Consider the following 26,298-nt stretch of genomic DNA (forward strand, 5'->3'; position numbering starts at 1 on the left):
AGAATTGAAAGAAAAGGTTTTGAAACCCACAAATGAGGCTTCGGACCCTAAAAACCGGGTCCCCTAGCACTGGGAAATGGGATTTGGTGTGAAAAAGGAGGGTTTAAGCATGCAGTGAGGTTTTGGGGTCCTGGAAAGGGAGGCTTGGATTTAAAAACGTGGTGTTTGGATGTTAAAAAAACAAGTTTTTTGAGCCTGGAATTCTAAAATCTTGAAGGTTGGAAAGATCTCTCCACGTAATTTGGAGCAGTGCCTCATGAAAGCGCGCCCCTAAATCTTTTAAACTCCTCCGGACACAGTCTAAGGAGGTTTTCTGACCTCCAAGGGAGCTTTTGAGGTGAAAAGGCTGGATTTTCCCAAAATCAATCTTGACCGATTGATTCAAAGAGCGAAGCCGAAATTCCTTTAAGTGGTATATTCTTTATTGCAGCGCTGGATGCACGGGGGATCTCTCCACCTATCGTGCATACCCAAAGCGGAAAGCAGTCTTGAATTTATACAATCAATCTATCAATATTCTACAAGCGCCTATACATATTCCTTACCTATCCCCGCCTTCCCTCGCTTCTCATGCTAATTAGCCTTTTGGCACCTTGCGCCTGCGTAGAGCCTCCCAAGAATTGTGGGCAGGGGTCTTTGGGATGTGGGCAGGGGTCTTTGGGAGGAAGACCCCGAGTCTTCCTCACAGTGTACTTTTCACCTTTGGTCAGGAATCTGCTGAGTTGGCATGTTTCTTAATTGCGAGAGCTGGTTGTTGCTAATTCTTCCGTTGGTTGTATCTTTACAATGAATTCCAGTGTCCAGTTTTGAGATTTATAGTCCTTCCATTTGTTTCTCTGTCCGTCTGCCGCTTCCTTATCATGAGTTCCAGTGTCTTGTTTCGAGATACACAGTCCCTGTCTGGGGATTGTCCTTGCCTCCCCAATACCTCCCCAATGCCTCCTTAATCATTCCCCCCGTTTCTTTTCCCATGCAAATTCTTTTGCATCAGATACCTCTATTATTTGCGGTAACACAACAAAGCAGGCATCTAAGCAACATATTCCTAACACAAATATTCCTAACACTACTAATGGGATTAGAGCAATGAACACTTGTTTCGACCATTGGAAATTGGGCAACCAGGAGGTTAACTTATTCCATATTTCACTAAAACTAAACTAAATACGAAAGATCATCTTTACTGATCTCATGGAGGATTCTTGTCTGCTTCCATATTTCTTCCAGGTCGGTAGAGATCCTTCCACTCTGATCTACATACATACAACAACTTGTGTTCATTACTGTACAGACTCCCCCTTGAGCGGCCAATAGGGCCATCCGATTTTGTAATACTACCTGTGATAAACTAGGTATCTCTTCTTGTTGAGCCTTTATAGCATCTATATAAACCATCGAACAAAACTATGAAAAGTGGTATGTCTCTCCATCAACGGATTGTTAATTTTTCGTCTGATTCTCCAGATATGATTTCTCAAGAAACCTTGAGGCACTACATACTACTGCTCCAAGAGTGCAAGTTCCCTTCCAGTTCTTGGGCAAGACCTTACGGGCTGTATCATTGCGTAGCCAATACCACCCTTTTCCTTCTGGAACCGGCCAGCTGGTTGAACTTGCCCAGCCGCTAGTCGTACTAATATCAATTGTTCGATTACAAGACGTCTGATTTCCCACATAAGTAGTACCCGTATTTATACAATCCTGTTTTCCCATACCCTTAGGCGGGTTACACCTTTGTTCACATACATAGTAAGATTCCAAGGGCACGAAGCTACTCACTTCTAGTTCCAAAACTCCTTCATATTTTCGACCCCAAGATGTGTTTTCCCACAACTTAGTCCAAGATAAGTTGGCAGGCAAGGGAATCCTGATTAATGATACACTCTTATTCCCATGCTCTGGCAGATGGGTACATACCCAACAGTTTGTCTTATTAATCACTTGAGATACAGTTTGTATTAGGGTCAGGTATAAGTTCTCGTCCCAAGCTGCCCACCCCGAATCTGAGAACCACACCCCTGCAATCATTAGGATCTGGAAAACCATAGTTTTGTTGGTTCAATTGGAGTGGTGGTCCATATCCTCGCCAGGGCCTTCTTCACCCTTGAATTGTGGATCCAAGCTGCTTGCTCCTTAATCTTAATGGCGGTGTGTGTTGTCAGTAATACCTGGTATGGTCCGTCCACTTTCCTTCCATTTTTCCTCTAGGGGTTGTCCTGAAAAAGTCTTTATATATATATAATCCCCGAGCTTAAAGGGGTGGATTGGTTGATCCATCCCTCTAGCCCTGGTCCCAAAAACAAATTTATGTACTTTATTTAATTATTTCTGAAGTTCACTTATATATATGCATATAAATATTCTCATCCTAACTGCGTTCGGTCCTCTCCACTAAATAGAAATGGATACGGCCTTCCATATAAGATTTCAAAGAGACTCAAATTCCCTTTTATTCTAGGTTTAACTCAAATTCTAAGTAATGCTAAAGGGAGGGATTGAGGTCATGACAAATTAGATTCTTGTCCGATTTCAGCTATTTGTTGCTTAATTAAATGTTTCATTTTTTCTACCTGTCCACTTGCCTGTGGTCTATAAGGAGTATGCAGTTGCCAATCTATCTTTAGAATCTTACTTATCTGTTGTACCACTTGCGCACAAAAATGTGAAACTCTGTCAGAAGACATTGCTACTAGAATCCCAAAGCGTGCTATTATTTCATTTAACAAGACTTTAATGTCGTGTTAAATGAAATAATGACACATTCTGTGTCATTCGGTGGCAGCTGGGCCCTGGCGGCTCCCTCAGCTGCCTCAAGCGGCCTCGCTGCAGGAAAAGCCCCGCACGCCTCGATCCCCTGCTCTGCGGCATTACACAACTGCCTGGGAGGGTAATTGGTTGGGGAGAGGGTAATTAAGGGGGTGCTGAATGGGGGGGGAGGTGGTATTTAATTTATTCTCGCCTCACAAAAATAAGATTTAGCAATCTCTCCACAAATATCCCTTTTACATCCCAAGCCAAAATAGTAACACCATTAAAACACGATGATTTTACATTAACTTCAAATAAGCTAAAGACTTTCAACACCTCACCAGCTCCAGCTTGGATCCACTAATTTTTCCCTGTTGGTTCCCTGGGATTTCAATAACAGAAGTCCCACTGATTAAAGTTTTCAGGTTTATATTAAATTACAATGCAGCTCTACCCTTATATCCAAAAATATAAAATTAGAATTACTTATGTTATAAATTGCTCAGGATTCAAATTAGGATTAAATAAAAAATAGGATTTATTAAAAGAATATAAAGGAATAGAGGTAAGCAAACAGCGCTGGGTGCACCGGGAGTCTCTGCTCCACCAGGACGCACACCAGTTACATCAAGCAGTGTCATAAGCAAAGAAAGCAAAGACAAGAAAAGGCCATTAAGAAAAGGAAAGATATAAACCTTTGGTAGCTGTGGAATTTCTTCTTATTCAACAGGAAATATGACAAATGTAAGCAGTCAAAAAGAAGGGGCCAAGAATATTTTTATTATACATGTCACAATCAGAGCACCAAGTGAACCTATTGGTGGAAGTGCTATCTAGGGCATAAAGTCAGTAACAAAGAGAAAAGCACCCCAGTGCTTTTTACTGAAACACTCTTATCCTGATGTCAGATTGCTGGGAAGATGCTTGCTCACTTGTTGGGAACTATGTTGAGTTGTACCCAAATATTGTACTGAAACTGACACTCAAGGAGGAAAGCAAGCTTGGAAATGACTTAAGCTTCACCATTTCAAACACTGTTAGACTGATACTGTTTAGGTGGTTGAATCCAGTATCCCCGCAAAGTCCTCAGTTGTCTACTGCAACAGATCGGCATTGTCTGCATTTCTACAGCTACCACTACAGTTGGTGCTCAGATTTCTTCTGAAAGTAAACAAGCGTGTGGGAATAGAAATGTTGTTTTTGCAGAGTTACATTGTTTAGAAGGAGGGAATGTGGTACTGAGATATGCTTACAGTGATAAGAAAGTTTAGCAGGCGACCTGGTAAAATGCAGACAACCAGACTCCTTAGGACAATTAGGTGAAGATCACGGTGTCAAGTCAAGTCAGATAAGTGAAGAAACATTACCACTTCAAGCAGTAAAAATGTCAAAAGAAATTTGAAATTTAGCAGGCCAGCAACTGAAGGCCATTCATTGTTTGTGAAGCATCAGATAGATTGTGAACCTGGATTACCCACTCAGTGGGGAAACAGGGGAGGGTCCTGCCATCAAAAGGTATATAAACTGTGTTTTGGAACTAGTAGATGCGCTCTCTCCTGCTTGTGGGGCGCCCGCCATTGCAATCGCGAATAAATTACTACTTCACTGAGATCCTCGCCTGAGCCTAAGTTATTGGCTACGGAGTGTTTCTCACAAGCGTTACTTAAGTTGAAAAGTTAAACCTAAATTTCTCTCTTACCATTTCACTTTGCAGCATCAGGCAAATTCTTTAACTCTCAGTCAAGACAATATTTGAATGATAATATACTTGCAAAAAATATGTATTCCCTACTGTTTAAAGGCAGATTAAATCTACGTCAAGTCCCTGCCATAAAAGGACTGTCTCCCAGGGAATAAATTTGTGCACTTGCCCCATGCACACGCTCATACCAAAGAGATACAGAGCTTGAATATACTTTAAAAAAACAATATCTTAATAGAAATAACTGGAAAAGGAAACCTGTATTTCATCTTCCATTAAATTTTCCATATCTAAAAAGCATTGAAAAAGAATTTATTATATTTATATACATATATATATGTATATATATATATATATATATTTTTTTTTTTTTTTACCTTCGCATTGCTCTGGTCCTGTGAAGGCACACAGCCTCTATTTTCTGGTACATTCATTATGCCAGTAATAAATTCTGGCAGTTGAACCTTTAATAAAAAGAAGTGAATAAATTTAAATACAAAGATGACTGAAACACAAAAGTAGTACTAACACCAAGTAAAGCTACGATTTTCTCCAGCTTGCTAATGTTTTGAACATCACAAGCTACTTTTTCTTTAGTCTTTAGAAATACAACTGTTCTAAGAGACAAATGACATGTAAGATTCAAATTAACTCAGGACAACCTTTACAGTTACTGCCCTAAAAGCAGCTGCCTTTTTTTATTTTTTATATTTTTTTTTAATGGCCTCATGTGTAGTGTTTTTTGTTTGTTTGTTTGTTTTTTTTAAAAAAAAAAAAAGTTAGCACTATGCCATAATTATAAAGAACTCATTAATCCTCCAAAGTTTTCTACCTTCCCCATGGAAGTAGCAAAAAAATAAAAGAAAAGCAATTGCATCTTCCTAAATTTTAGTCCTCCCTTATGTCTTTTGTAGAACTGTTTGAGTGCAGATTCTCTAAACTTAAGTAGGCAAGTTTGTTACAAGCATACCTGTCAGACTCATACAACAATTTAGGTTAGAAGGGATCTTTTGAGATCACCTAGTCCAGTTACTTGCTTGAAGCAAGACAAGTTAGACCAAGTTGCTCAGTGATGTCTTATCCCTACAAGACCTATCCCTTACCCCAAGCCAAGGTTAATATCTCTAAAGGCAAGATTCCACATCTCCTCCGGGCAACCTGTTCCAGTATTTGACTACTTTTTCATGGACACAGCTTTATTCCCAACTCAGGAGGAAGAGTTACTCCAAGCAATTGAAATATCCTGTCCTTTACTGACTAATTTTTCCTCTAATAATGCATGTTACCTTCCTGCAAGCAGACAGATAACTCCTCTCTGTAATTTTTGTTACAAGCTCGAAATAGGTGCAGCTAATTCCAATGTTTACTATTTTTTCATTATAAGTTTCCTTTGTCTTTTAATCTTCCCATGCTCTAGAGAGCACAGAATCAAATACAATCATGTGGCATGCTTGTATTTTAAACTTCCTTTAATTGCTACTAATACACAACCATCAGACCCAGCAACACGGGTTCAGGAAAGTCCATCTCACTAATTTGATATCCTTTTATGATAAGATCACACTCTTAGTAGAGGAAGGGAAAGCAGTGGATGTAGTTTTCCTGGATTTTCACATGGTTTTTGATTTTGTCCCTCATGGTCCTTCTAGACAGATTGCCTAACTGTGAGGAAAACAGACTCACAGTAGGACATTTGGACTCAATTTTTGCAGGTCCCTTCCAACTGCATCCATCTTATTCTGATCTTTGTTACCAGATCAAAATATACAACCAAATTTTTGTTATTTCCATAGTCAGACTGCAATATGTACTACAACTTCTCTAGCCTGGAGCATGGCCTCATGTGTAGCGTTATAACATCTGAAGCACAAGAAACTGCAACAGATGCTTGACTGAGTAGCTGAAGTGGAACCTCTTGCGGTCTCTGGAAAAATCTAACATGAAGATACATGAAGAATATGGAGATCTTTTTTTGCCATTAAGAGCGAGGTATTTTTCAAAATGAAAACCAAAACTATTTGGACTGCCTATCAACATATATCCAAAACTCCATGACACATTAATCACTAAGCTTTGATCCATCTACATCAAGTCTCTACAATTCAGTTTTCAGTTCTGTTTGTGAGAAAGAACAAGATACTCAGTGGAGCTGTGATCTACCCATCCAGCAAGACAGCAGAAATATGCAATTTTTGAATGGATCTAAGATCTCTTAAAGATTTAATAATTTAAAGTCATCTGTTCCTCCAGAGAAAAGGAAAGTCATTTGTGACTAATTCAAGACTTCCGTATATATTTTAGATGCACTGTAAATCCATAACTGGAATCAGAAATATGGTAAAACAGAGATCAAACAAACAAAATACTTACAGGGGCTATGCTTTCCTCTTCAGATACAAGTGCAAGAGCATAGCACTTCTGACATGTATCTATGATATCTAACATATTGCTGCTTGCTAAGAAGGTATCTGTTAGAGGATGCACGGCCGAAAGCACGACAGACACCAGTAGAGTCAGATCATGCTGCTCCCATTTATTGCCCGAATAGCCTCGCTTTTATAGTGAACTTAACAGGGGCGGATAGTGTCTCACACAAGATTATTGGTCAAAAGCACTCGGACAAACAACTACAAGAAAACAACCCCACCTGCAAGAAAACAACCCCCTTGTGATTAGCAGTCACATAGACCTTGTCCTTGAAGCCAGCTACTGGTAACAATATTTTTCTGAATTCCTCAATTGGGCGATGTGGGAACACTGTCATGGGAACTTCTCATAGTTGCCCTGGTAGCTTGGTTTGCTCAGCTACAGCAGGCCATGAGATTTTCTAAGGCCTACTCCTGGTTGCTTAAGGCAAGCTCAGATCGAACAATTGTTCCACGGACTCACGTCCACGCCCTGTATGCCAATTGCCAATTCCCAACAGGTATCATAGGCTTTTTTAACGCCAGCATAATTTTCTGGCTTTTCCATGTTTTCATGTGATAATCCTAGTTTGTCATGTAACAAATATTTCCAAGTTTCCATCACATCATTAAGTAATACCGTGAAATCTCCGTGGTGCTAATAGGACAGAAAAAACAAACAAACAAACAATGTTTTATGTTCAGCATAGCTTTAAAAGTTACTTTAAAACAAGATACATATATATATATCTTACAGAACAAAATTATAAAGTAAATATTTGCATTTGTAACGAACAAAGTAGTACTTATAATTGAAGTTATTCCGGTGCTTTGGTCTTAGAGCTAACTTTTTGAAATAAAGTCCTTTATCCTGATCTTTAAAATGCCAGGCATATATTTTCAACTTTACTCATAAGAAAATAAATTGATTTTCACAGGACTACTGCATAAATACAGTTAATTATTTGCAGAAATAGCGTTCATCACAGCAGACATTTACCTTCCAAAAGCAGTAAATAATATTAACATGGTTCAAGTAGTGATCTGGGAAAACATACACCATCTCCCAACAAAAATGAACATTTTTCCCCCCTCCCACGTTAATAGTTTACTATAATGTTGATAGCACTGCTACACAGATCTAACAAATGCATTAAAGCAACACACACCTAATTATATCCATATATCCCTTACTAGTATCATAAATAACATCAACCATATGACACTATCTTACACCCAGCTTTGGGCCCACACTCCCTTACAGAACGATTAGATTACATTCCCATGCACCCATCTGCCTCCTTCCCTTTAGTCCTTCCCCCCCCCCCCCAAATGAAAGAGAACTATAACTTGACAGTCAATTAGAAGATTTAATAGCAATTAATAGAGTTAAAGTGCAAATCAAGTAGGCAAAAAAATGACATAATGTGGGTAGCACAATAACTACCAGCATGTTTTCAGCAACTGAAGAATCTTTCCCTATTCTAGGCAAAAAATAAGATTTATTTTATTTTTTTTTCTTGGATACATTACATTACTTGGATACAAAAAATAAAATTTATTTTATTTTTTGTATCCAAGTAATGTAATGTATCCAAGTAATGTAAGAGGCTGGTTTCACAGCTGCAGTCCCTTTCCTTTTCCTACTCTCGAGAGAAGAGCACTCCGTTGACCTTTGATAGACAGAAACAGAAAATACATCAAGAGGAAGGACTAAAATCACATTTGATTTATCTATCAGTTACTTTCCCCCTCCCCTCCCCCCAAAGGATTTACATCAAAATAAGGTCATCTGCTATAAATGCATTTATAAATAGGGGTGCGTCCAATAATGATCCCTAAGCACTTCTGAGATGTGCAAACGCTTGACTGTAAAGCAATAGCTTGCAGTTTTATTATGCAGAAGCCAAAAGGGAAAATATAGAAAATGCTTCTTATTAAGTCTTTACACGGAAGAACCAAAGAGACTAAAAATAAAAGACTAAACATGGGATTATGGACCGCATACAATCTTGTAAATAAGTGGAAAACTTAAGGACCAAAGTTGTTAGCAAAGGTGCCATAGTCGGGGTTTACAAGAACAACAGCAGGGCACAAGTGAAAAGCAAAAAGGTAAAAGTCACAGAAGGCAGGAACAAATAAGGATGGAATTCACAGTTCTAAATCAAAAAGAGTAAGTGACACATCCCTCTTATTTGAGTAAAACTGAATGAGGTCTTAACTGGATTGCAGCCTACAACCTTCATTGTCAGCAAGAAGACGGGAGAGTTTAGGAAATGCTGCACTTGGGTACAGTATATAACACTACTTAGAGGATCTCTTATTTAAAGGAGATGAGTATTGTCAGTGGTTAAAGACTGCAATAATGAGAAAGCCATAAAATAAGTTCAATCCCTTTAAACAAAACTACATTCACAAAGAATTACAGTCAGAACCTGACTGTAAGTTAAAATACATAGCAAGGCTTCTGCTACTCTTCTGCCCCACGCCCCCCCCCCCCCCCCCCATCACAAGAAGGGCATAGACCTATTACAATGAGTCCAGAGGAAGGCCACAAAGACAATCAAGGGGTTGGAGCACCTCACCTACAAAGACAGGGTGTGGGAGTTGAGACTGTTCAGAAGAGAAGGCTCCAGAGACCTTAAGGGGTCCTACAGCAAAGCTGGGGAGGGACTCTATCAGACAATGTAGGGATAAGACAAGGGGGAATGGCTTTACACCAAAAGAGGGTCGATTTAGATTAGACCTTAGGAAGACATTCTTTGCTGTGAGGGTGGTGAGGCACTGGAACAGGCTGTCCAGAGAAGCTGTGGATGCCCCATCCCTGGAAATGTTCCAGGCTGGGTTGGATGGGGCTTTGGACAACTGGGCTGGTGGGAGGTATCCCTGCCTGCTGCCAGGGGAAGTTGGAAATAAATGGCCTTTAAGGTCTCTTCCAACACAAACCATTCTATGATATGAACTCTTTCCACTTCAGCCCCTCCAAAAATTAAATATATAATATTATAAGCACAACTCAAAGAGATTAGCAGTTGGTCAGAGAAAAAAAAGAGTCTCATTTTAGCTTGGTACTTGTGGAAGAATTTGTTTCAAAACAAAGTAGAACTTCAGTATAGTATTTAGTAAACCAAAGCCATTCCTTGCAAGACAAAGGACATGCAGAGATTAGCAAAGTTGAAAATATTTTTGCAGCACTAATATAAGTAAAATTGCACTCCAGGTATTAACTTTCACGATCAGGTGCTCACTGTGGCAGTGTATTCTATTACTTACACAGTCAATTGTCGCAAGTCCGATGTTAAATGAAAAAATAAGTGCGTGATGGTTTCCAACAAGCATATGCCAGCTAACTAATGTCTAAAGGAAGTTCAAAAAGTTCTGGACTTTCATTCCATGATAGACATTGCAAATATTGTGTTTCATGGGCATAGAAAAAACATGTTATAAAGCATCTTCACTTCCTGTGCTTCTTGATAATGTAGCACATTAAATCTCCTTGGACTCCTATTTTAGCATGTTTGAAATCCAGTAGCAACATTTCATGCCTAAATACACCTTTTTAGTATCGCCTAGGTATTGTGAACTTTCTAGGGCTAACTACATAGCAAAGCCATTTCTATTTTGCCATAGAGTTGTTAAAAAAAAAACAAAAACCAAAAAACACACAAACATGATGCATATTCCAGCAATACTATGGTCTCTCCTACCTTCCCTAAATTAATGGTCATTAACCACTTTTCAAACATGTGCTTTCAAGGTTGCTGTGTTTAACCACCATCGCGGTGTTGTCTCTAATTCTAGTTTTTCAGGCATACTCCTAGATTGCAGTATTCCTGTCCGGCACTCTTCCTGATTTGTGAGATTCTGCAATCTTGCAGTCTCCAACCCTCCACTGAGCTTTTAGTGCTTGCATGTGCTCTCTTCTAAGAGGGAGGCTCCCAAACTGTGGCCTATAAAGCACATTATGCAATACAAAGCAACACTTCAAATGGGTTTCCTATTCCAGGAAATGTTGATAGGGCTGCATGCAGATTTAGAAACCCATCCGTGTAAGAGCAAATCTAGAGACATAAGCATCTGATAGCTGTGACATTGAAGTCTGGCAGAAGCAAAGGCAATGAACTTTCAGGCCAAGATCCCAGACTTAGAAAAGCCAGTATAACTTGCACAGCTAATGGTTTGGGACTGCACAATGTTCTAGAGGGTAGTCCTCAGTACAAGAGGCACACTGACATACTGAAGAGACCCCAGTGATGAGCCACAAAGATGATCAAAGCACCCCTCCTCTGAAGAGGGGCTGAGAGAGCCAGGGCTGTTCAGCCCTGAGAAGAGAAGGCTCAGCAGGGAATGTGTCAATGAGTACAAAGAGCTGAACAGAGGCTGCAAGGAAGGGAGCCAGGCTCCTTGCAGTAGTGCCCCACTGACATGAGAAGATATAACAGGCACAAACACAGGAGGGTCCATCTGATCATCAGGAAAGTCTGTGAGGGTCACTGAGCTCTGGCACAGCTTGCCTATAAAGGCTGTTATAAATGGCTCAGGATTCAAATTAGGATTAAATAAAAAAATAGGATTTATTAAAAGAATAGAATAAAAAAATAGGATTTATTAAAAGAATATAAAGGAATACCTCTATCGGTGGGATAAGAACATCCCAAATGCTACTTACCTCACTCTGCTCTACAGAGAATGAGAAACCCTCAGCAGAAATACACTGAAGTTGCACAAGCAAACAAAATACACTAGTATTTAAAGCTGAAGACTCGCATACATACTTAAAACACTTCTATCCTCAGCTTGATTTAAGTTATGAAAGCTTTATTTAAGTCATGAAAGTGATCAGTTAGTTAACTTTTAACCTATTCTCCTTGTCTTATCATTACACTCCTTGATGAACAGTCCCTCCTTCTCTTTCTTGCAGGCCCCCTCCAGGGGAGTGAAGTTGCTTTATTTTACCCCATTTTACTTTGACATGAGCAAAAAGCAGGAGCCATCGCAAACAAAACTGTTGGATAGGTACAAATCAGCCTAGGGCAGGCATAACAATCTCTCGAGAAGGGGTTGCTACCCCCTCACTCTCCTCAGCGGGAGATGCTTCTGAGGAACAATACAAGTCACTGGGAGCCAGCACCCACCCTAAGAAGCCCAAAAAGCCCGCAGGACAAGCCCTGGACCCTATACCCGGCATTACGAGCCGGCATCGCCGCCAGCACCCGGGACCCACCCCGAGCTCCGAGGGTCCCCCCGCTTCCCCACCGCCCGGCTCCCCGGGCACGCCGCGAGGCCCCAGCGGGCTGAGGCTGCCCCCGCTCACCCAGCTCCGGCCGTCGGGAGGCCGCGGCTGCCGGCAGGGCTCCGGTCCTTTCCGCCGCTTTGAATTGAAATCCTCCGCTGCCGCCCAATGAGGGAGCGCAGGGCCGCTGCCCCGGACGGACAGGGGGTGGCCCGGGGCTGGGAGGCGCTGCCGGGAAGCGCGGCCGTGCGGGGCCGGAGAGGTGCGTGGGGAGGGCCCGGGGGAGCCGCAGAGGGCTCGGGGCTTTCCCCCGGGCCCGAGCAGGAGCGGGGCTGCGCCGGGGGTTGGGCCCGGGCCCGGGCCCTTGCTGGTAGCGTTGTGGGGCCGCACGGTGTGGGGTGGGCTCCTTTGGGGCAGCCGCTGGGCCCCCAAGGGAAAAGGAGGGAGCGGGAAGGTGAAGGGTGCGGGGAGGGGGGCTGAGCCGCACGGCCGGGTTGTCCCCCTGGTGCTGCCCCAAGGCAGGGGGTCTGCCGTGGTGGGGAGCCTTCGAGGTGGCGAGGAGTTGTGTTTGGCCTTAGGAGCGTGGCGATGCGAGTTATGTGGCTAACGTCCTTCTGTCACCGTGGTGGTTTGTTGTGTTGGTTAATAAATGCACGCTACCAACGTGGAGAGCCTCTTTGAGTCCCGCTGATAGCGCCATCAAACTGTGGTGGCTCCCAGGCATGATGTTCAGCCTCGGTGCTGAGCCCTTCAGGTCATTAACGCAACAAAATATGACAAGGGTCTGAAGTTGGAAGCTATCTTTCCATGCTGCACGTGGAGAACATGGTCATTTCTCAAAAGGTGTACGCTGATGTCAAATCAGGGATGATCCCCAAATCAGTTGTGTATCTCAGCGTCCTGTGTGCAAGCACAGGAGTCTGATTTTCTTGGAAAGTGCTTGAATGGAGTAAAGCATTAATGTTTCGGTATACTTTTGATCCAGTTGAAAATGAACTTTTTCTGTGCAAGTACAGAGGCATAGAGGCACTGTGTGCAGTTGGGCTGGCTTATGCCATGAGACAAGTAATGTGCAGAATCGTGTTTGCATTTAGAGTTTGGTGGGTTTAATTCTGCTTTTAGTTAGATACCGATTGTCCTTTAAAGAGGTACACCAGGGAAGAGAATTTGAAGGTAATAATAGATATGTTGTTGTCATTTGGTTGAAATTTTTAAAATTACGTGGGTGACTTTTCTGGTACGTCGAGTTACTTAATCCCATGTCTTGATAGGTTGCCATCAGTAGCACAAAACCTGCAGTTGTTACTGATGTCTGTAGAAAAAGTTTTGAATGCCTGTTAGTGAATTAGGTCAGTTAGGTTAGTTAATCTCTTGATAGTTGGAATTAGGTGTTAAATCTGGATCTAATGAGCTTAAGTTGACCTTTTGTGTCCATAAATATGGTGTTACAAGAAATCTTGATTTGTTGCGCCACAAATACTTTTTTTTCTTTATGCAAATACATAATGCATGCTTTTTAATACTTTCCCTATAGGAACATTGACCTCCATCCTGAAGAAGACATCACTTCCACGATACTTTGACATAGTCCCCTGGAAATGAAGCAAGAGTCTACTAGAAATGCTGCTTACACGGTGGACTGTGAAGGTTATGTGCATATGATAAAATTCAATCCATTTAATAGTGGAGATGCATGTTCCCTCATTGCATATGGTGACAATAACTATGTAGTTGCGGGGACACGTAGATTTCGGTTTATTTTTTTGTTTATTGCTTTTATTAGTTGCTTCCTGAAACTGACAGCATGTCTTCTGACAAAGACTAAAGTCACTTTCCTGCGTCTTTCCTTCCCCATTTTGCCAGGAAGTGTTTTACTCCTTTATTACATTAATGACTTTGGGATATTTGGTCTTAAAGAGAAAAAAATGTATATATAAATACATAATGGTATTAGCATCCTGCTGGTGTAAAGTTCTTTTTGAGTAGGCTGCAATGAAAACAGGAGTGCTCTACTGGAAGAGTAATCCCAGTTCAGTATTTCTTGCAAATGTTTGTGACTACTACCTGGGAACTTAAGCAGGTAGCTTTGGAAATATGTAACTTAACATTTGCTGTATGGTGTTCTATTTTTTTAAGGCTTTCAGGTAGCTATTAAAGCAGCAAAGATTTCAAATACCCGAAATAAGAAAGGAATAATTAAAATTTCCAAAGTAAGTTTAGAGACATTTCTTTCAAGGAAGGACAGTGGCAAATAGTTACTTAATATACATCTGCTTTCTAGGTTATTATTTTACATCTCTCTGACAGACTGTTAGAAGCAGTAAAATATGGTTTTTTACCTTGACATCATTTCCAGTCACCATATCGTGAAAATTTTTAAAAAGTAAAATAGCGTACTGTGTATATTTTTACGTAATACTTTTTTTTTTTTTTTTTTATGAGGCACTTTTTTTTTTCCCTGGATACTTGAAAATCGATAGTAGAACACTCTCATCTTTGGAATCTATTTTTACTTTTTTTTATCTTGAGCTGACTTCTCTGTTACATGGTACTATTTTTATACTTTACTATCTAATATAGAAAACATTATAACTGGTCTTTATTATTCCCCAAAGTCTTAGTGTTGGAAATTTTCTGAAAATCACCTAGGTCCTTCCTAGCTTCTATATTATGCAGTGTGTATACAGAAAGATTTTTTTCCTTAAAGCAGAATTGTGCCATAGAGAACATTTCATCAAAATAGCCTTCCTATATTTTGAGGTAGTACGCTGGATGTTTTGAGAACTTTTTGGAGATCAGTTGATTCATTAAGTCCACAATCCCAGCAATTGTTTCATCTTTGTCACCATCCAGTTCCCTCACTATTGGGAAGAATAGCCAAGGTAGTAATTTTGGTCATGTTAAATGATGAAGGGTACCTTTCTACCTGCTGCTGTTCTTCCAGACCAACCAGGTTGTTCTAGCATTTTTCCATAAAGTAAAACCAATTGGGAAAGAAGATAACCTACATGGCCTCCTTGCTTTTGTTCCCATTATTTCGCATTGCAGTGTGTGCTTATCATGCTGTTGTCAGTGGTTCTAGTTGTATCTATGCTGATATTGAGCCCAAAGAATGGGCTCAGCATGTCCCTCTGGCAAATCTTCTTTTTGTGCAATGTAGGTTTGTTTCTGCATTTCAGTCAGCAGAACGCTGAGGACCAGAGCTGATGCAATAGCTGCAAGGCAAGTGCGTGGAGAAAATGGGAATTTGGAGCCGAAGCTGCAGACTTTGAGGAAGTCGCTACCCTACTACAAATCCATCCTTTCTGTTTGACAGCCTTAGAAGAAAGTAAGTCACCTGTTCTTGCAAAGCTACTCAAATGATCTTTCTTAGCAAGCCTTTGTGCTATGGTATGACATTGGCCTCGACTCGCGCTTTCTTTTGCCAACAGAGAGGTATTGTCAGTCCTGGCATTGGGAGTTGAGTATATTCGGGGGTAGGCTGAGATTTCCTTAGGTGCCCCCGTGCATGCGATGCGTTGCTACTGGTAACTACTGGCCACCAGTGACCGTTAGTGGGGAGCCAGTGACCTGTCCATGGGGAGCAAGGGCCTTAGAGTGGCTGATGTGAAGGGTGAAGCCTCGTGTTCGGAACAAAGGAGCTAAAGGCCCGCACAAGGCAAAGCAACAGGTTTCCTGCACGGGGTGCCTGTGTCTCAGAGTGCAGTCCCAGCTGGCCCACTTTTACTAGTAGCTGTACCAGCCATGTCAAAGCAAAGCTCTACTGGGAACGGGCTGAGGAGGAAACATAGCTGGCCTTTGATAATTCCTCTGGGGCATTCTAAGACTACTCAGCCTTCATCTTCCTGCCCCCAGAACAGAAGCCCTTGGCTGCCCAGAGCTCTCAACTCGACAAGGAGAAGCCCTGCTGCACTGCAGAGCCCAGAAGACAGCCCTCCATAACCCAGAGGAGCAGAGAGAGGGGAAGGCCCGGCGTGAGTGCTGCCCACAGCCCTGGGCCAAAGGGCAGTGCCATTGCAGGGTGCCCATCTGCAGGGCTCAGTCACCAACAGCAGTCTTACATTGTTAAACAGAGGCAGGAGTCTCCCAGCCAGTGCCAGAGCGATGGGGCTGGCCTCCTTCTTCTCCAGATCACGAATCACATTTTTGAAGATAGTCAGGGCCTTCATGGTGATGTGCGTGTTGTCATACTGCAGTGTATTCATCACGTCCGGCAGCAGGACCAAAAATTTTCCACCCTGTACAGAACGACACCATTTGCTTTTAGTCAAGAGGGGAAGGGCCATCCTGGCCAAAATAATCTGATTACGGAGCACCAGACTCCTGCCCTGTTTCCTGGTAGCACAGACTGTGTTGTGGGGACAGAAGGGCACAGGGAAGGGACTTCAAGAGAGCAAAGATCCTGTATCCCCTGCTGAGTCACCCTCTTTGCCACCTGCTTCCAGGGAACCCATTGGGAAAGCTTCTGGAAAGCTCAGCTGGCAGCCACCAGGCCCCACCACAACCCACCACACCACAACCCACCCCACCTCCTGCCTCCCAGCCAAGGCCAAGCCATGGCGTTGCCTCCTGCCCCAGCACCAGGTTGCCAAAAGGTTCACTTGGCAATGTCTCACTCACCATCTCAGGTCTCTCTGACAAGATGTCGAGGGCTCTGAGCATCATCCAGAGCATTGGCAGGCTTTGAAGCCTCAGACACATGCAAACCGTCTCAGGGACACATAAATACACTAGTGGCTGATCCATGGGGTGCATCATCTGAAACGAACACAGCCATGAGAAATGGGCAGAGCCTACGGGCTGCGCCCTGCAGCTCCTGGCTCCCCTGGCAGCTCAGGGCAGGGCATGAGGGACACGCAGCCCGTCCTGGAGCAGCCATGCCTGCGGAGGAGTGTGTGGCTCCTGTGTGCCCTGCGCCTGGCAACACAGAGCATCCTTTCTTTGCCTGCTCCTCCTTCCCTCTGGCCATCCGCAGCCTCTTGGTCTCACACCTCTGAGGAGCGACTGACCAGCACCATCTGGCACAAAGCAGGCACTGGAAGCAGGTGGCTACAGGTGCTACTAGTCCCTGGCCTCACAGCTTGCTCAGCCCGTGCAGAAGCCATGGCTCTGCCCCAGCCCCAGACATTGTCCTGACTCTGCCCCAGTCATTGCCAGGAGCCGGGGGAAAGACAGCACTGCCAGGAAAGGGGCAGGCTTCATGTCTGAGCACACGGACCCCGCATGGCTGGTGGAGGGGGGCTGGTGCTGGCCCTAAGGGGCTGTGTCCTTGTGTCCTGGAAGAGGTGACAGGTTGGAGAAGATGGGATGGGGAGAGGACTGTGCCTGTTTTCCTGGAGGAGCACACATAGCCCCAAAGGGGAACAAGGTGTGTTGTCTGGTTACTCACAGCAAAGTGAAAGATGCTTAAGTCCGCGGCGCTGACTGCAAAGAAGCTGCACACTTCGTTGTCCTGGAGAACATTCCATAGCTCCTGCAAGATCTTCTCTGAAGTCACTGGAAGGGAAAGCATCGCCTTCCAGATGTCCAGCGTAGTGCTGCAAGCCCAGAACACACTGTTGGCAGGGCTGCCCTGGTCACAGCGACATGACCCAGACCAACCCCGCAGGCCCCGGGCTGTCCTGCAGCCCTGGACCTCGCCACCCTGTGCTTAGGGAGCCCTGGGGGACCAGGCTGGGCAAGCAGGAGGGGCCTGAGGTGGTGCTCCCTGTGGGGCAGGAGGGAGTGTGATGGGGTCTCTGGGCTGCCTTGGTCTGGTCTGGATGCTGAGACCCTGGCTGCCCCAACAGGGCTGGCGAGCACCGTGCGATGGAGGGGCCCACTCCACTGGGAGGATGCGCACCATGCGATGGAGGGGCCAGAGATTCTCCAGGTCCTTCTCCCCACATAGAAAAAGCCCCCAGGGCTTCTGGGGCTGGTACCTGTCAAGTGTCGGGAGGTCTGTCAAGATGCTTAGGAGCACTTCCCTAGGAAACTGGTTGGCCATTGTGGAAAGTACTGAGAAGAGTTTCTGGTGGTCTGAATCTCTGCAGTTGCTCAGGCTTTCATGGATGAACCTCAGAATCTTTGGCACCTGGAGGAGATGTGGGAGAGAATGTAGCTGCCACTGGACTGCAGCCAGTTGCCCAGGGACCACTGAAACTGCTGCCCAAGAGCTGGGAATTCGAGGCAGGATGAGTGAGCGATGAAAGGGCTCAAGGGCAGGGCAATCCAGCCACAGGCTGCTTACATCCATCAGCCAGGTGGCAGGGTCTTCAACTGCTATGTCCACCATGAATTCGGCCCCAAAATGCTCATCATCTTCGGTGCTGTAGCTACTCATTATGTCAAGAGTCTTGAGGATGATGGCTGTCCTCTGAGAAGGCTGGAGGTATTGTCCAAATGGCTATGGAAAGAAGGAAGGAAGATATGACACATTCAGTCAGGGGAAAGGAGGAACAAAGACCCTTCAGGGCAGAGCCGTGCTCATGGTCCCCATGAGAATCCATGAGAAGGGAAAGGGAGATGGACTGGCTGGTGGGTGCCTGGCTCCTTACCTCTTTACTGCAACAGTTGTACAGGAAAGCAAACAGATTCCAGATCCTCTCCGCGGCGTTTACCTGCACAGCTCTGCTTGAAGAAGTGGTAAATTCCAGTAGCAGCTGTGGGAAGAAAAGCTTCTGGTCTGCTCTGGGAGCTGACAACTGCTCCAGCAGAACTGCCTGGACTCACGCTGTCCATCATGGAATTCCTCAGAGCTGGAGCAACGCCCTGTTCACACTGGGAAGGAAAGCACAGGGGACCAGGAAAGCAGAGCGATGGCAGCTCCAGATGCTGCCAGTGTGGTGCACAAGGGCAGGGCTCAAATTCTCTCAAATCCACCACTGCTTTGGTGCAAGGAGAGCTCTGCGGGCAGAGGAGGCCCAGGAGTGCTGCGGGGAAGCTGTGCTGTGACACAGGAAGGACGTGTGGAGGGCAAGGGATGTTGACAGCAGCCAGGGGACACCGGGGCCCTAGAAGAGCTTGGTGGACAGACCCTGGCTCCCCTGAGTGTGCTGGGCACAGGCCTGGCAGGCGCTATGGTCTGTGTGCATGGCACAGGGGGCACTCTTCACTACTATATGTCACCTCACTCTAGGGTGAGGAACAGCCACTGTAAAGCTGATGCTGTGCAAACTGCAGACCTTCAAGATGCTCTGCAACTTATCACCGAGGCTGGAGGCCGGAGGTCTGATCAGCAATGTTCTCAGCATGACATCCATCTTTTGCAGGATCTGTAAGAAGGACAAAGTGTTGTGGCAAGGGTGAGAGGGAAGGGGTGGAGGGAAGCAGTCCGAGACCTGCCTCATCAGGGATCTTCAGTTGTTTCTAAGCAGGAGGAAACTCCATGCAGTGCAGGGGAATGGGGGCTCTTGTGGCTCAGCAGCACATACCGTCATGGTGAACCAAGCGTCCAGATCCTCAGTTCTCAGAAGAAAGAAGACGCTGCTAACGCATGCAGCTACGAGAGACAACATTTCACCCTCCAGTACAGTCTCCACTGTGCTGTAGAGAGAGAGACATTGTCAGTGGGAACGGTGCCTCTACAACAAAGGGAGATGGACACAGTCCTCCAGTGGAAGCGTGGCCATGGGGGTTGACAAGCCCCATGATTGGTGATAACATTGGACTTTTAACGATGAGGCTATGAGGAATGTAAAGAGTTCAGAAGGAACAAAGAAGGGTCATTCAGGAGACGCCTTGCTGGCTCAGACTGCCTGTTCTCCAGCCATTAAGACATGGAAGTTGCTTGGTGTTTGCTGTTGCTGGGCCAAGTTGTTGATCAATGAATAATTAGTAGAAAATACTTCTGTAGAGCAAATGGTATAAAAAGGGAGCCTGTCCTCAATGTCAAGGGAGTGGAAGTTACGCCCTCAATAAAGAAGAAGTTACTGATCCCTTAAAGAACCTTGGTGTCCGTGTGGTCATTACGCCACATCCTCCCATGGGCAGGACTTTGTGGGAGGGATGGGGAGCCCAGCTGGGGGATGTATCCTCTTCTGCAAGGCTGGCCTGGGCCAGAGGACAGTCCTGACACCTCCTGCTTTGGGGCAAAGGCTGAGATGAGTCAGGAAGCTGCAAGGCTCCCTCTTCCCTCTGGACAAGTCCTGAGCATGGAAAAGCAAAGGCCTGCCCGGATGGAGGATGTGTGCTTGCCAGGGTCAGGGTCACCTGGCTCATGCCCTGGGGTTGTGCTAGCCAAGCCACGGATGGGGTTGGGCACATACCTCAAGGCAGAAGTAGCAAGTAAGGCTTCCTCCCACAAGTCTGTGCACGGGTAATCAATAGGCTTCTCTTCCAACAGCACCTGGAGAGCACAAATTAGATGGAACCTGGCAGCCACAGGCACACAGCGCCAGCAGAGCCAGCACTGTTGGCAGGGTTGGCAGAGTCCCGGTATCCCCAGCCAAAAGTGCCCCCCTGCACCTTGCAGTGCTGAGATCCCAGCAGCACCCGAGATCCCACTCGGGGTAGCTGGGTGTCCATGTATGTTTGCTCCCAAACACCCCTGCCCAATGCCCAGGGAGCCTCGCCACCTTCCCCAGCCCGCCAGACGTCCCCTCACCTGGATGTTCGCTGTCAGCTTATTTTCACGGCAGAAGGTGTCCAGGCCCTCTAATAAGCCCTTCTCTTGTGCGGTTGTGAACACAGTGACGATGTTCCTCAGGAGCTTCATTTTCTGCACGTCATCCTGGCAGCCACAGAGATACCAAGAGGGAGCGTGAGGGGGGAGCCACAGCCAGCAGGACCGCAGCACTGTGGGGTGCGGAGCTGTGTGGGACGCCTGGAGGGCAGCAGCTCTGCCCAGCCAGCAGCCCTCCAGCAGCCTGGCAGCAGAGCCGGGGCACGGCCAGGACATGCAGGCACAGCCGCCATGGAAAGGGCTGCTCTTACTCTTTCTTTGTTTTTGATGTAGTCCTTGATGAAGTCCACAGCTTCCTCTTCCTCTTCGTACACAGGTAGCCAGCTAGCATCTAAGACAGAAGGAGAGCAAGGATTACTGTAGAGGGGCTTCAGGATGAAGCAAGGGAAGGGGGCACTGGCTTCAAGCAGGGGGCGCAGCTGGCCCCAGCCCTGCCCACCCCAGCGCAGACCCTCACTCACCAGGCTGCAGCGGCTCTACCTGGAAGGGCTCCAATACAGAGCTGCTCTCCTGGGAGCTCTCACTCTCTTCCCAGGCCACCCTGAGGCAGCTTGGGGGTCTCGTCTCCATTGCGAGTGATGAGGGGTGAGGGTCAGGAGGGGGCAGGCTCGGGACTGTGCCTACCAGGGGTGTGAAACCACTGCTACGGACTGGACACTCGGGGCTGGTCGGGATACATTTTTACAAGTGGGATATGGGCCGCAAGGTTGTAACCGACAAGCAGATCCGCTTTACGGGTGGCGAGGGCATGGTATAGGGTATCCAGGAACCTTCCACGGAAATAAAGAAATTTGCAAGGTTCTATATATAAATATAACAAACTTGGACGATACTAGCTGGGTACAAGGATCACGGAGCCCAACTCCCGGCACCACACAGGTCAACCCAAGAATTCAGACCGTGTAACTAATTGCGTAGCCCAAACGCTTCTTCAACTCTGACAGGCTTGGTGCAGTGACTACTTCCCTTCCAGTGCACGACAACCTTGCTCAAGTTTTTGTTTCTACTGCTTACTTCATCATAACCTCTAGTTCAGGGACGTGTGAAACAGCGCAAAGCCACCTGCGAACTCCTTCCCCACAATTCCCCCTTTTTTATTTTCAGCCAACCAAACGCTTTTTACAGATTTTTCTATCAAGCACCGCAGACACTGCAATCAGAAAGGTACAATAAGCAACAGAGTGAAAATCACAAGCAGAATTACGATTGCAAAGTGGCGTGCCTAATAGAATCTACATCAATCAACAAGCCACTAAGCGCTAGGGATGTTGCTTAGCACCGATGCTGCGTCTCACTCCCACAGCACAATCACACAATCACGCAAAGAGGCCCCTTGCACTTCTCATACATACCACAAGAATATATCACTTAAAATAATAATCAGACTTATCTGTATCATCTCTGGCCGTGTTCCTCGTGGAGTGACTCACTTCACAACAATACTTTGTCTCAAAGCCTGTGGGGTACGCTCCTCCCTTACAGGGACTATGCTGCATGCCAGACGGCTCTCCGCGATTTACCAGCTGCCCTGGTAACTAAAGTTTAGCAGCGAGGAAGACTTCTGGCCTTCATCAAAAGACCAACAGAGCACTCTGGACGACCACCCGAGGACTCCAGCGCACATGCAAAGAGGGGCGGGAACCTATGTTAATGATTCTTTGGGATACCTAATGAATATGCAAGAGACTTACGGGTGGAGGGAGGGGAACTGAAATGAATATGTATATATGCTATCAAATAAGCACCCTGGTAGTAACCCTTGGTGCACAAGCTAGGTGGAAAGATCCCCCTTGCACCCAGTGCTGCAATAAACATACCTGCTTTATAACTCTCCTTGAGTTGTAAAGTTTCTTTTCCGTGTGTCAGAACACAGTGGGGAAGGCTACCGATGACCACCAGAGACCCCCAAAACACCACCTGTGGAAACAAATGTGCATGTGTCAGAGACATTTTCATATTTTAATTAGTTGTGGGAAAGAGCATGGATATGTTAACTATTTCTTAAAAATCTGATGAATGTGCATGTTTTTACTGTATATAACCCTCGTAGCTTGAAAATTCAGCATGCACACTGGGTGGAGTGATTCCCTGTGCATCTGGCGCCGCAGTTAAAGAATGCCTGGTTTCTAAAACTCCAAATTGATTCTTAGAGAGTTTCTTTGACTGACTTTTACCGTAACACCATACTTACAAAACCATATCTCAGAAACTATTAATAATTACACATTTTAGCTTTTCTCCTTTTAGCTTTTCTCATTCTTCTCATATCATTCCAAAGCATTTCCAGAGCCCTTAGCAAAAAGATAAAAGGAGAACCTTGAGCTGAGCAGTGGACCAAATGAATTGCCTTGATGGGATAAGAACATCCCAAATGCTACTTACCTCACTCTGCTCTACAGAGAATGAGAAACCCTCGGTAGAAATAAACTGAAGTTGCACAAGCAAACAAAACACACTAGTATTTAAAGCTGAAGACTCACATAAATACTTAAAACACTTCTATCCTCTCATCTGTCTTGGTGTTCTTTTTCTAAGCCCTAATGTGACAAAGTGCTTAATCATTACTTCTAGAGCATCTCATGGCATCAAACATTCAGATGAAACACTGAATTGACCAAAATGCTTGTTTCAAATAGGTGCCCAAACAAAAAGTCCAGTATGTGAACCCGGTTTAAGATGCACTAAATACTGTGAGAAACAAAGTTGTGTTTTTGCATGCAAGTTGTTTTTGCAGTGGAAAATCCACTAACCTTGAATATTCAGAAGTGATTGTGCAGGCATGACAGTAACACAGCTGTGGGGAGTATGTTAAGCAGATAAAGGGAAGGTCCCGCTGTCCCAAAATAATGAAGATAGCTAAGAAAACCAGGATGAGCAGTACAAAATCCGTAAAAACAAAAATCACAGGCCCTCTAGTCACAAAAGAAGGAAAAAGGAAAAGGAGAAATTAACAGTTGCTCAAATAAAATTGTACATAGATGGTGTGGAAGTGCATGGAACAGTGTGTGAACCTGTAGCACTCAGCCAATGAGGGAACGGGAGAAATCAGGTGTCGAGTAATAGGGAATATAAGGTTATGATAAACTTTTACCGTGAGCTCCTGCTTGAAGGACACGCACCACTGCAACTGCGAATAAAATAGCTTCACGGAAGACCCTGTCTGAGAAACTTGAGATTTTTGGCACAGTACCAAGAATGTTCTGAAAGAATGCTGACCTGTTTATTGACTTCAGCCATTGACAGTTGTAACACCATCAGCATGCAATCTGCTCCACATACAGTAGTTCTTTCTGAGTTTGAAAATAAGTGCCATTGTCTTCTGAAACGTTTCATCAAGTTTGAAATCTTTTGCAAGAAATCAACCATTGTCTAGAGTAGAACACAAAATTAAGAGAAATAAATGTGAAAAATAAATAAGAGAGGCCCACGCATGTTTTCACCTTCCATTAAGCTACATATCTGCTGTTGTTTTCTTTTTTTTTTTAACAACAAGTCCAGAGAATAAGTTCTTTCCATTAAACACATAGAGCATTAAGACTCACCTCACTAATGATGGAGCAACAATGAAAAGGCAGGGTAGAAAGTGCTTATGCAGGATGTCTTCACAAAGACCCCTTATTCTCCTTGTATATTTTACTAACTTGAAAGAATGAAAGTTATTACAAAGGACACTCTTTTGTCTCAGCAAGGACCCAATCTGAATACCCTAAAGTGTATCTTCAGTACTACCTGCTTTCACTGCTTGTCCAGTTTAAACCTGGAAAGATGACATTCACTATTGTTTCCTAGTTATTAATAAAAACATCTGATTTGTTGTTGTTGTTGTTACCTATGCACAAAGCCTTTTTTCCTTTCCTTCCCTAAGTCATCATTCTCCCTATTTCCTTTGGAAACGAGCTTCAACATCAGTTTTGAATTTGACTATTTCGTGCTTTGGTCTTTCACCTTCTTGCATTTACTAAGCCCAAAGTACCTGAGACTCTTAAACTGCCTTCTCTAAACCCATTCATTTCTGAAACACAATTCCCTATCGCTGCATACAGTACACAATCAAGACCCCCGTCTTTTACTTTCAGAACACAAATCCAACCTTCCCCTTAGTTCATCTTGTTAACGTGTGCACTGCACTTATTTATTTATTGGTAATTAGTATGATCAGGAACAGGAGAGGGGTGGGGAAAACAGAGACATCTTGCAACAAGCAAGACAAAGCAACAACTTACTTACCAAGATGTTTGCAGGGGAAGAGTTCGAATCACAGTATGGTTTGGGTTGGAAGGGCCATCAGTTAAAGACCATCAGTTTCCAACCGTGGAAAGCCATGGGCAGGGATGCCTTCCACCACATCAGGTTGCCCAGGGCCCCATGCAGCCTGGCCTTGAACACCTCCAGGGATGGGGCACCCATGGCTTCTCTGGGCAACCTGTGCCAGCACCTCAGCATTGTCTAAGCAAACAGTTTCTTCCCAACATCTAACGTAAAGCTGCAAGCTTTGTTTAAGTTATGAAAGTGATCAGTTAGTTAACTTTTAACCTATTCTCCTTGTCTTATCATTACGCTCCTTGATGAACAGTCCCTCCTTCTCTTTCTTGCAGGCCCCCTCCAGGGGAGTGAAGTTGCTTTATTTTACCCCATTTTACTTTGACATGAGCAAAAAGCAGGAGCCATCGCAAACAAAACTGTTGGATAGGTACAAATCAGCCTAGGGCAGGCATAACAAACTCTCGAGAAGGGGTTGCTACCCCCTCACTCTCCTCAGCGGGAGATGCTTCTGAGGAACAATACAAGTCACTGGGAGCCAGCACCCACCCTAAGAACCCCAAAAAGCCCGCAGGACAAGCCCTGGACCCTATACCCGGCATTATGAGCCGGCATCGCCGCCAGCACCCGGGACCCACCCCGAGCTCCGAGGGTCCCCCCGCTTCCCCACCGCCCGGCTCCCCGGGCACGCCGCGAGGCCCCAGCGGGCTGAGGCTGCCCCCGCTCACCCAGCTCCGGCCGTCGGGAGGCCGCGGCTGCCGGCAGGGCTCCGGTCCTTTCCGGCGCTTTGAATTGAAATCCTCCGCTGCCGCCCAATTAGGGAGCGCAGGGCCGCTGCCCCGGACGGACAGGGGGTGGCCCGGGGCTGGGAGGCGCTGCCGGGAAGCGCGGCCGTGCGGGGCCGGAGAGGTGCGTGGGGAGGGCCCGGGGGAGCCGCAGAGGGCTCGGGGCTTTCCCCCGGGCCCGAGCAGGAGCGGGGCTGCGCCGGGGGTTGGGCCCGGGCCCGGGCCCTTGCTGGTAGCGTTGTGGGGCCGCACGGTGTGGGGTGGGCTCCTTTGGGGCAGCCGCTGGGCCCCCAAGGGAAAAGGAGGGAGCGGGAAGGTGAAGGGTGCGGGGAGGGGGGCTGAGCCGCACGGCCGGGTTGTCCCCCTGGTGCTGCCCCAAGGCAGGGGGTCTGCCGTGGTGGGGAGCCTTCGAGGTGGCGAGGAGTTGTGTTTGGCCTTAGGAGCGTGGCGATGCGAGTTATGTGGCTAACGTCCTTCTGTCACCGTGGTGGTTTGTTGTGTTG

The 26,298-nt window shown here is 45.5% G+C and overlaps 1 protein-coding gene and 2 long non-coding RNA genes across 4 annotated transcripts in view; 1 reads left to right on the forward strand and 2 right to left on the reverse strand.

Annotated features, from left to right (window-relative positions):
• LOC113841234 (uncharacterized) overlaps positions 1–25,936 on the reverse strand; it is a 60,822-nt gene extending 34,886 nt beyond the window's left edge. Inside the window, exons 1-14 of the mRNA XM_072032325.1 lie at positions 25,739–25,936; positions 23,967–24,119; positions 22,568–22,667; positions 21,002–21,081; positions 20,673–20,798; positions 20,335–20,414; positions 19,501–19,612; positions 19,252–19,341; positions 18,625–18,729; positions 18,318–18,473; positions 18,010–18,161; positions 17,478–17,625; positions 16,709–16,846; positions 16,150–16,326 (exon numbers count right to left, since the gene is read on the reverse strand). Coding sequence (XP_071888426.1) covers positions 16,150–16,326; positions 16,709–16,846; positions 17,478–17,625; positions 18,010–18,161; positions 18,318–18,473; positions 18,625–18,729; positions 19,252–19,341; positions 19,501–19,612; positions 20,335–20,414; positions 20,673–20,798; positions 21,002–21,081; positions 22,568–22,667; positions 23,967–24,116 — 1,614 coding nt within the window. The 5' untranslated portion in view covers positions 24,117–24,119; positions 25,739–25,936. The remainder of the gene's footprint in view (positions 1–16,149; positions 16,327–16,708; positions 16,847–17,477; positions 17,626–18,009; positions 18,162–18,317; positions 18,474–18,624; positions 18,730–19,251; positions 19,342–19,500; positions 19,613–20,334; positions 20,415–20,672; positions 20,799–21,001; positions 21,082–22,567; positions 22,668–23,966; positions 24,120–25,738) is intronic.
• LOC119714872 (uncharacterized) lies at positions 401–13,627 on the reverse strand. Of its 2 annotated transcripts, none has more exons than XR_011806270.1 (3): positions 12,170–13,627; positions 4,828–4,914; positions 401–2,216 (listed from the first exon to the last, which is right to left on the reverse strand). It is a non-coding gene; the product is annotated as an uncharacterized lncRNA (long non-coding RNA). The 2 variants fall into 2 exon arrangements; XR_011806271.1 differs by having other exon boundaries at positions 401–2,226.
• On the forward strand, positions 10,671–15,557 carry LOC140001130 (uncharacterized). The gene is made up of 3 exons (XR_011806269.1): positions 10,671–12,350; positions 13,623–13,735; positions 15,268–15,557. It is a non-coding gene; the product is annotated as an uncharacterized lncRNA (long non-coding RNA).
• Positions 25,937–26,298: the final 362 nt, after the last annotated feature.

Source organism: Anas platyrhynchos, chromosome 38 (assembly GCF_047663525.1).
Source record: "Anas platyrhynchos isolate ZD024472 breed Pekin duck chromosome 38, IASCAAS_PekinDuck_T2T, whole genome shotgun sequence".
Lineage (NCBI taxonomy): Eukaryota > Metazoa > Chordata > Aves > Anseriformes > Anatidae > Anas > Anas platyrhynchos.